The sequence below is a fragment of the Ciona intestinalis genome, unplaced genomic scaffold (assembly GCF_000224145.3).
Source record: "Ciona intestinalis unplaced genomic scaffold, KH HT000049.2, whole genome shotgun sequence".
Classification (NCBI taxonomy): domain Eukaryota; kingdom Metazoa; phylum Chordata; class Ascidiacea; order Phlebobranchia; family Cionidae; genus Ciona; species Ciona intestinalis.
In genome coordinates this window covers 1-10,379 of record NW_004190371.2, presented here as the reverse complement: position 1 = coordinate 10,379, position 10,379 = coordinate 1, and the positions used below count along the sequence as shown (strand labels likewise).

Below are 10,379 nucleotides of genomic sequence, written 5' to 3'. Positions count from 1 at the left end.
AGTTTTTTTAGTCTTGATGTACCAAATTTAGAAACAATAGTTTAAAAACAAAATTTAAAAGTGCTGTCATCTTTTTTTGCATCCTATATATATATATATACAGTTTATTATAATATAAAGTCTGTAACTAATTATGAACTTCTCATTACAGGCAACACATGGATTACAGCCATTGGTATGATCGTACCAAGTTGATATTGAAAGATATAAACAATGTACAATACGTGGCATGTATGAACCCTACAGCTGGCTCATTTACCATCAATCCAAGGTTACAACGGCACTTCAGTGTGTTTGCTGTCAGTTTCCCTGGACAGGTGAATGAAATTTATTGTAATATACTTAGTTACCAACTTACAACACTACATTATCAGTGCTGGGCCAAGTGGTAAGCGCGCTTTCCTCTAGACCGGAAGTTGCGAGTTAGAGGCTTGATATCATTGTGGGTGTTTGTGTCCACATTAATTTACCCAACCCACTTTCTTGGAGTGCTTGCATCGTAACCAAAGAAAACCAGGTTCAAGGCCTTATGCTGCTACATTTTTGACACACACATAAAAAAATGTCTAAAAAATTGTAAAAAATTCAAAAAATCATCGGCAACACTAGGCTGTAATACAATTTTTTGAAAACTTTCATTGAAAATTTCTTAAAAAAATAAACAGTAAATGCAACATATTTCCTCAGGATGCACTTCAAGTCATCTACAGCAGCATCCTAAGCCAGCATTTACAGATGGGTGGCTTCCCTGTGGCTGTACAGAAAGTATCGACCACACTTGTTCATGCAGCACTTGCACTGCATGGAAAGATCAACAGCACTTTTCTACCAACTGCAATCAAGTTCCATTATATTTTCAACCTCCGGGATTTGTCAAATATTTTTCAGGTCTTCATGTGTTTTAGTATTTGGCTAATGTTTTAATTTTGTCATTTGCATGCATACTAACTTTAAGTGAATCTTTTTAGTTTTTTTAATTATTTCTTTCAAATTTTAGTTAAGTATACCTACAAATTTTTGTTTTTAATTTTTGCCAAATCTAAAATGACATCGCTAAAATTCATTTTTCCATTTTCTATATGTTTTGTATGTTGTATTTACAAAAGAATTTGGAAAAATCTCAAATCCTTTACAAATACCTTCCTATTTTTACCTGACTTTTACGCACAGTAATTGATAGTTAATGCGATTTCCTACACACAGGGTATTCTGTTCTCCACATCAGATTGTGTGAAGTGTATATCGGACCTTGTAAGGTTATGGATGCATGAGGCTTCCAGGGTTTACTGTGATAAACTTATCGATAAAAAGGTAAAATGCCAATATCATCACTATATGTAACTTTACATTATAACTTTGTGATGTTCCATTACTTCTGCTAGCAGGCATATTGTAAATAATCTTTTAACGGCTCATCTGGTATAAAAATTAGTGTATTTCCAAAGAAAAAATACACTAAAGTTCCTTTTTTACCAGATAAGCCGCTAAAACCCCGTTAAAAACTACAATTTAAAAAACTTTTTTTTTTTCGGCTGCGCTACTGCCCCTAAACCTTAGCCAATAACCTTTGCCTTTCTTGTTCTGCCCTAAATTGTCCACTTTAGCTTTGACCTGTTGAAATACCTATATGTCAAATTAGTAGTGTATTTTAAATAACTAATATTGTTTGTTTATTGATATCTATTTAACTATTGTGGTGCAAATTAATAATGTCTAATTATAGACATACATTTCCCCCATTAAATTTGACTTAATTTAAACCATGAACTTAATATACAGGATATTGAAATATTTGAAAAGAATAAACTTGAATTTGCAAAGAAATTTTTTGATGACGTTCCTGATGAAGTATTGACAGCTGAACCTCTGTTGTATTGTCACTTCTCCGCTGGTATAGGAGATCCCAAGTATTTACCGGTATGTTAGCTATAAATTGTGTGTTTAATTGCAGTCCAGTGCATTTTTTCTCAGTATTTTTTATCCTGTAGGTTGACCCTTTAGGTCGATATTCAAATATAATTTACTACAAATTTAGTTTGCTACAAACTTGTTTACATTAATATTTAAATGTAAGTCTTAGAAGAGAAACGAAAACTTTCACTAGTAATTAGCTTTTTAGTGTGTGGAAACATTTCTACTTGTTGATATCCTACAGAGTGGCAAGCCGTGGAACTTTAAATTTAGACCAATTGGCACATCACCCCATTATTATTAATTAGTGAAAGTTCCACAGTACACTAAATACTTTACTGCTTTACGATTAAACATTTACAAATGCAAAAAAACTATGCAAATGAGCTTTGTGGGTGGGGTCCTAGTCAAGAACCTAAGATTTAAGCCAGATTTGGCCCATTACCCCAATATAATTATTAACTTTATCGGGCCCTGAACCTGGAACCCATTGCCCTCAATTTTAACCCAATGCTTCACCACACCAGGTAACAACATGGGATGCATTAAACAAACTACTGGTTGATGGTTTGGAGGCTTATAATGAGGTGAATGCAGTGATGAACCTCGTCCTGTTTGAAGATGCCATGTCCCATGTTGCGAGGATCAACAGGATACTCGAATCTCCCAGAGGAAACGCTCTTCTTGTGGGAGTTGGTGGTTCAGGTGGGAATTGTGTTATATTTGTGATGTCATATTTTGTATGGGTGAAGTCCTTCTCAAGGGACCTAGGATTTAGGCCAGATTTGGCCAATTACTCCAATATTCGAACCATTAAAAATCTATTCTGTGTCCCTTCTATATGGGAAGTCCTTGTAAGTAGAGCTAGAATTAAGGCAGGATTTGTCTCATCACCACAAGTCTACAATACCCAGACTACTTGTATATATAAGTATAAATGAATGAATGTCACTTACTTATCCTCATGTGGGGAATGAATCCTTGCTGGGTGGAAACCGACAGTCAATATAACACGGGTGTTCATACAGCATGTGTCAGCCTACAAGTTACCATGTATGTTACTTTGTAAGTCAATGGCAACAACAGTGCCTGCTTATAAGTTAATATGTGTGTAACTGTTCCAGTGTTTGCTATGAAAAACTGTCTTTCCCAGTGGTCATTAATGGTTTATACATGACAGGCAAACAGAGTTTATCCAGACTTGCAGCTTACATTAGTGGTTTGGAAGTTTTCCAAATCACATTAAGGAAAGGATATGGAATTCCTGATCTTAAAGTTGATCTTGCTGCTTTATATTTGAAAGCTGGATTGAAAAATATTGGGACAATGTTCCTGCTTACAGATGCTCAGGTTAGTAAGCTATGGTAATACTGTGTGGTTGGGGTAAGATGGTCCATGTTTTTATTCACTTTTATGTCCCATTTGGTAGTAAAAAAATGTATATACAATCAACCCCGCTTAATCGGACCAGTTTGGCTTGGTCCTGATGTGGTCCGATTAAGCGGGGTTGACTGTATAATCATATAATCATATCCTCACAAATCTAAAAGGGCGTTGTTAATTGTTAAAAACTTAAAAAAGGAAATATTGAATATTATGTTTTTAACAGTATTCATCTTACTCCACAGTACTATATAAATATCCACAAAAATAAAAATGATATATATATATATATATTTAATTTTTTTTTAATTTTTAAATCTAATTTTTTTTTCGACAGGTTCCTGATGAAAAGTTCTTGGTGTTGGTCAACGATCTTCTCGCATCAGGGGAAATCCCTGAGCTGCTTCCAGAAGATGATGTGGAAAACGTCATCAGTGGAGTGAGGAACGAAGTAAAGGGAGCAGGAATGGAGGACACGAGGGAAAACTGCTGGAAGTTTTTTATTGATCGAGTTAGGAAGCAACTTAAGGTACAGTTTAATGTTGTTTCATTAATATATTTGTGTTAGTTGAGTTATAAGGCTGAATTTGCCACAGTTTTTTTTTAATTTTATTTTTATTTTTATAGATTTAAAAGTATTTTTTTTGTCACAGTGCCGAACAAATGTATTACAAAAATGGGGTGCCCGCAGCTTTACATAAATATGTATATTGTATTTTTGTTAATATTAACCAGGGATATACAATGTCTAAAATGTACACGTGTCTTTCAGAATATTATTGCCATCTTAACAAGGGTAGGCTACACAGAAAGAAATTAATCTTGTGTATGCCTGGTATTAACAACAGTACTTGCTTACTAAGCTTACTTATTTCCATACACCATCCACACACAGGTTGTGTTATGCTTCTCTCCTGTTGGATCTACTTTAAGAGTTCGTGGTCGTAAATTTCCAGCCGTAGTCAACTGTACACAGATAGATTGGTTCCATGAATGGCCGGAAGAAGCTTTGAGATCTGTCAGTTATACTTTCCTACAGGTAAAACTAATATATGTCTGTAAAAGTAACACCTACACATTTAAAATAATGTGGTGGTATTCTGCACAGCATTGTATAATCTATTTGCTATTTCACAGTTTTATATGAATTGATTTATTTATTCTCACTTTTTAACCCCTTATTTACCTTTGTGGGTGAATATTTTTTCTGTGGCTGTCAACTTAGGCTCTACTATAAACCAATCTTGCCAAAGGACTATAATATAGACCTTATATTAGGCTCTAAATTCGGTATCTCCATGTTGTGAGTGTTCCAAGCAGTATTCCAAGGTTCTGGATTCATTAGAATAAGCTATAAATAAATATCCCATAAAATTGATTCATTTCTTGTCAAGTAGATGTTGTCACATTTAAAAAAAAATAATGACAAACATCTTATCACTTGTTTATCATAGCATTTATGGCTTTATTAATATTTCCATCACATTTTACAGGATATAGAAGGAATTGATCCAAATATTAAACCATCTATCAGTCAGTTCATGTCATACGTTCATACAAGTGTCAACCAAACTAGCAAGATGTATCTAGCAAATGACAGGTGAAATTTAATGGTGCAAAATGCTGCTCATAATATAGTAGGGTGGGGGAAGATGGGACACCTTTTCACTCTATTTTTTTCGTCGCATTTAGTAGTAAACAAAGTATATCCAAAAAATTATAAAACCGTATCATCACGACGTCCATAGACCGCTGTTTTGTTTAAAACACCATAGGGATATTTAAATATTCTGTGCTAAAGGTGTCTTATCTTACCCCATGGTACTACATATGTACTCTCTTTGTATGAGATATTAAGAAATTTATTGTGTAGTTATAGATGGGAAAATCTCAAATGTATTAGAGGATTTAGAAAAGCTGGTAACACTTTGACATTTTAATATTTTTATCAGCCATATATAAAGAAAAAACTCACATGGTGTATGAAACAGAACATCCGTGTTATAACGACTGCCATTTTCCTTGCCATACGAGGATAAAGCAAGTTATATTCATTCATTCATACACACATAATATATACAGGAGGTACAACTACACAACACCAAAGAGTTTCTTGGAGCAAATTAAACTATATGAGAGTTTGCTTGGTGTTAAAGGGAAGGAACTGCAAGCTAAGATGGAAAGATTGGAGAATGGATTGACTAAGCTACAAAGCACAGCTGCACAGGTAGATACTGAATGTGTAACCTAAGCGAGCACGAGATGTGTCTTGTATTATAATGACTGTTGTTGCCCTGTCGCGCATGGATAAATATTTATTATCATGTTTGTAGTTTACGTGTGCAATTGCAAATGTTGTAATTTCTATTCTGTATTCGTGAAATCCTACAGTGTTGCATGGCATGGGACTGGTGATTTGAGCCAGAGTTGGCTTATTACTCCCAACACCTCCGGTGCTCCAACCCATTATTAACCACTAAGTTGGAGCAATGTCTGTTAAGTGTCTTGTATAGGACACATACGCAGTTTATAAATGCAAAACATAGCATGAACATGTTTGTATTTTTACTTACCTATAAAATGGGTTTATTACTGTGGTTAAAAACTTACTGTGGTTGTACTTGAACCTGCAACCTTCTAAACTACTTTAATATAAAGGTTGATGATTTGAAAGCTAAACTTGCTTCACAAGAAGTTGAACTCCAACAGAAGAATGAAGATGCTGATAAACTTATTCATGTTGTTGGTATCGAAACAGAAAAGGTAAGCTAACACATATTGTACCGTATATTTTTTAACAATTTTTAAAAGTCGTGAAAAAACATTTATATAATTAGGTAAAAATTATTTTTTTACTACCAAATGGGATGTTATAAAAGAATAAAACAATGTAGACGGAGATACTTAAATATTTTCCTGTGAATTAAAAAAAACATGTACCATCTTACCCCAACCGGCTATATATTATCAAACGTGAAATCACAACAGGTGAGCAAAGAAAAAGCCATCGCTGATAAAGAAGAAGCAAAAGTTGCCGTGTTTGCCGTGGAAGTTGGTGAGAAACAAAAATCTTGTGAAACTGATCTTGCTAAAGCTGAACCTGCGTTGGCTGCTGCACAAGAAGCTTTGAATACACTTAATAAGGTAGGGATGGATATTACTTAATCTAATAAAGTTATTGTGAATGAATACGTTAGCCATTCAGTCATAAAAAATCATTTTGTGGTTCTACACTGCTACCATTCTGGGCATATGTGTCTTTTGGGAAGACACTTGACCTCCAACCCAGCAGTCACTAATGGGTTGTGTAAATTTTCAGCCATGCATACCTAAAAAATTCTAAACACTTTAAATGTTTTTATAGAATGTGGTAACTCATAAGTTGTGGCGAGGTGTATGGGACAAAACACCTGTGTTTTAACGACTATCATTGCTCTGTCACACGTAGATATGTTAAATTGATTGATATTATACAAAAAGCATATATCCATTTAGTAACCCATGTTATATTCAACATTCTTTTTCATATAGAACAACTTGACTGAGTTAAAGTCATTTGGATCGCCACCAGCAGCTGTAGTGAATGTAACAGCTGGTGTGATGGTGTTGCTTTCTCCTAATGGAAAAGTTGCTAAAGATAGAAGCTGGAAAGCTTCCAAAGTTATGATGGCCAAGGTATAAAACTGTATTATTAGTTTTATTTCCGTTGCCAAATTTGTTTTTAATAAATTGTGTTTTTAAAAAGGTTGATAAAAAATTGTGGGTAGTTTTTAATAAAAATACAGTTTTTCTGAATTCTTTTTTTGTTTTTTATTTTGTATAACACATATAAGATAACAAATTTTAAAATTCTTGATTTTTTTTTGAGTTGTGTTTCCTAATATGAAACGAAGTACAAAAACACACATAATGTATTTGTTTGTTTAACCAGATAAATAGACTAATTAACCAATAATATGTAGGGCCATTATTTAACACAATGCATATACAGGTTGATGCTTTTCTTGAGCAACTGATCAACTATGACAAGGAAAATATTCACGAGAACAGTTTGAAAGCAATACGACCATATTTGGATGATCCCGAGTTTGATTATGACTTCATAAAAGCTAAAGTAAGTTTTGTACGATTAGGAATATTTTGCCTACTTTTTCTAGAAGAGAACTTTAAAAAAAATTATTGTTGATTGTGTGTATTACACATTCTTTTAAAATTTTTTTTATGAAATCTGGGGTGACTTTGCTTAAATGTTGTTACACTTACGGTTGTCAAACATAGGAAACTTTATTGATAAATATGTAGAATGTAATATACTTTGCCTCTGCACATTATACCTTGCAAGCACAAGGTGTATGAAGCATTACACTCTTTTATGACTACTGCAATTGCACTGCAACACCGAATAATTAAGTTACATTCATTCATTCAAACACTTTATCTCAATCTTAACCCTACTACCCTTCACAGTCAACAGCTGCTGCAGGGTTATGTGCATGGTGCATCAACATTGTCAAGTTTTATGAAGTATATTGTGATGTGGAACCCAAGCGTCTTGCACTTGCTAAAGCCAATTCTGACCTCGCTGCCGCACAGGATAAACTGACTGGAATTAAAGCTAAGATTGCTGTAAGTTTATTTAATAAAACCATTGGTTTCAATCTTTTAGGGGCCTGACTCAAACATTAGGGAGTAATTATTAGGACAGTTTTAGCAGCCCAATTTTCAGAACTACTCTTTGAACACTTTCTGTAAGCATGCGTCAAAATGATGTACAATAACAGTCAAAAGGCTTAACCAAATAAATGGCCACCACTTTTGGGTTACAGTCCAGGGTTAAGGAAGTACTGAATTAAAACTTAAACAGTCAACATTGAAAAATACATTAAATTATGTTTATATAACCAAGTGGTAACTCATTTACTTTAACACATATTAAATTTGCTATCCTTAGTAAGGTGTATGAGAAGTCAATTTACACGATGTAGTGTATTCTATACTATCCAACCACTAAAATGTAATAAATATACCGTATCTGATTTCTTCAGGCGTAAATGTATTTTAGTGTATATTGAGCATTTTTTTTTGTAAAACAGCAACTTGTGAAGTACTTTCTTAGTTACATGAAAAATTCCACTTGAAAAAATATTCTTTGTTTTTTTACAGCAACTTGACGCTAACTTAGCAGAACTGACGGCTAAGTTTGAAAAAGCCACTGCTGATAAACTGAAATGTCAACAAGAAGCTGAATCAACAACATTAACCATTAACCTTGCTAATAGGTTGGTTGGAGGCTTGGCTTCGGAGAATGTTAGATGGGCCGAAGCTGTTAGTGGTTTCAAGGAACAGGTATGTGTGTTGTATGCCATAACAATTTATCGGTATGTATGTTATATTCTTAGCTTGGCACCATGGCTTAGTGGTTTAGGCGCTTGCTTCGAAACCGATTAAAACTGGGTTGGGTGCTTGATACTGGTACTAATAGATTATGTATTTTTAGCCAGACAGTTAGCAGACATTACTCTAACCCAGAGTCACTAAATGGGCTGTAATTTGTTTTTCAAATAAGCTGACCCTATCCTACATATAGGCCATATTTTAATATCGACATTCTGCAGAAATCCTTTACACTGTAACCTGCTAAATTTATTATTTTCCTACATTATCAAACGAAATAGCTATTTGAATGTCAATAACAAAAATCCAAACTTTACAACATCCATGTTAACATTTGGTCCCACATTAACAGGAGAAGATGTTATGTGGGGACATCCTTCTCATAACTGCGTTTGTTTCATACGTTGGATATTTCACAAGAAATTATCGGATTGAGTTTATGGACCAATGTTGGATTCCTTATATGAAGGGACAAGAGGTAAAGTATATATAGTATGGCTCATTGGTTGGGCTTGCAAGATACGGGGTTCAATGCTCGATACTGGTACCAATACTGATAGGCATATGTGTCATGAATTCTTTATTAAGACATTTAACAGCAGTCTTTAATCATTCCAGCCTAGCAGTCATTGTAGGACTTCGCACACATGAATCAGAATATAAATAATAGCAATATTCATACAATCAGTGACGCAGCCAGAGGGGTTTTGGTGGTAGCGACACTTCCCCTTTTAAAAAAGTATAAAAAAGTTTGTTTTTTTTTAAACTGTTTCTTTATTTTTTTTAGCCTAACCACTGCTAACAGTACATATCCTTTTATCCCAGGTTCCCATCCCAACCACAGAGGATTTAGATCCTCTATCAATGCTGACGGATGATGCGGACATCGCTGAGTGGAATAACGAAGGTCTTCCCTCGGATCGGATGTCCACGGAGAACGCCACCATCCTCACCAACTGTCAAAGATGGCCGCTCATCATTGATCCTCAGTTACAAGGCATACAGTGGATTAAGAAGAGATATGCAAACCTTAAAATTGTCAGACTTGGACAGAGAGGGTAATAAAATAATATATAAAGACTTGGGCATAGAGGGCTAATACAGCCTATTATACACTGAATGAATGAGTAAAAGTTGTTGTGTCTATAATAGGGTCACTCACTGCTGCTATATAACTTGGTAGCAAAAATATTATATTGGCAATTTTTTGAGGGAGTCCCTCTTTTTTTACGATTTGTTTATAACTTGACGGACAGACAGACTATATATACAATGAGTAGCAGAAACATCAGTTGGGATAAATAACCAATTACAATAACATTGTACTGGAAGAAAGTCTTTACAATCATTATTTGGCTTGCTCAATGTGTTTATCCATGGTCTACGAACAAATCATATTCAAAAAGACTATAAAATCACTAAATAAACTGTGAAAATATAAGCTAAATATACAATAATAGGGATAAAATTAAACAGTATTTCTAGCGAATGTTATTTCATCAAATGTTGTTATATTATTTTCCAGATATTTGGATGTGATAGAGATGGGTGTGTCTAATGGGGACACTGTGTTTATTGAGAATGTTGAGGAAAGTGTGGATCCTGTGCTGGAACCTTTACTTGGGAGGAATACTATCAAGAAAGGAAGGTTAGCATTTGTTGGAATAAATTACATTTATTTTAAATGTTCG

At 34.2% G+C, this 10,379-nt stretch overlaps 1 protein-coding gene across 1 annotated transcript in view; it reads left to right on the top strand.

Annotated features, from left to right (window-relative positions):
- LOC100180857 (dynein beta chain, ciliary-like) overlaps nt 1-10,336 on the top strand; it is a gene marked incomplete at its 3' end in the record, with an annotated part of 37,528 nt that extends 27,192 nt beyond the window's left edge. Inside the window, exons 52-70 of the mRNA XM_018815208.2 lie at nt 152-317; nt 688-888; nt 1,204-1,311; nt 1,780-1,917; nt 2,439-2,616; nt 3,092-3,261; nt 3,632-3,823; nt 4,190-4,333; nt 4,788-4,894; nt 5,377-5,521; nt 5,953-6,057; nt 6,283-6,438; nt 6,826-6,969; nt 7,286-7,408; nt 7,762-7,920; nt 8,458-8,640; nt 9,041-9,166; nt 9,514-9,746; nt 10,214-10,336. Coding sequence (XP_018670753.1) covers nt 152-317; nt 688-888; nt 1,204-1,311; nt 1,780-1,917; nt 2,439-2,616; nt 3,092-3,261; nt 3,632-3,823; nt 4,190-4,333; nt 4,788-4,894; nt 5,377-5,521; nt 5,953-6,057; nt 6,283-6,438; nt 6,826-6,969; nt 7,286-7,408; nt 7,762-7,920; nt 8,458-8,640; nt 9,041-9,166; nt 9,514-9,746; nt 10,214-10,336 — 2,901 coding nt within the window. The remainder of the gene's footprint in view (nt 1-151; nt 318-687; nt 889-1,203; nt 1,312-1,779; nt 1,918-2,438; nt 2,617-3,091; nt 3,262-3,631; nt 3,824-4,189; nt 4,334-4,787; nt 4,895-5,376; nt 5,522-5,952; nt 6,058-6,282; nt 6,439-6,825; nt 6,970-7,285; nt 7,409-7,761; nt 7,921-8,457; nt 8,641-9,040; nt 9,167-9,513; nt 9,747-10,213) is intronic.
- Between the last annotated feature and the right edge of the window lie 43 nt (nt 10,337-10,379).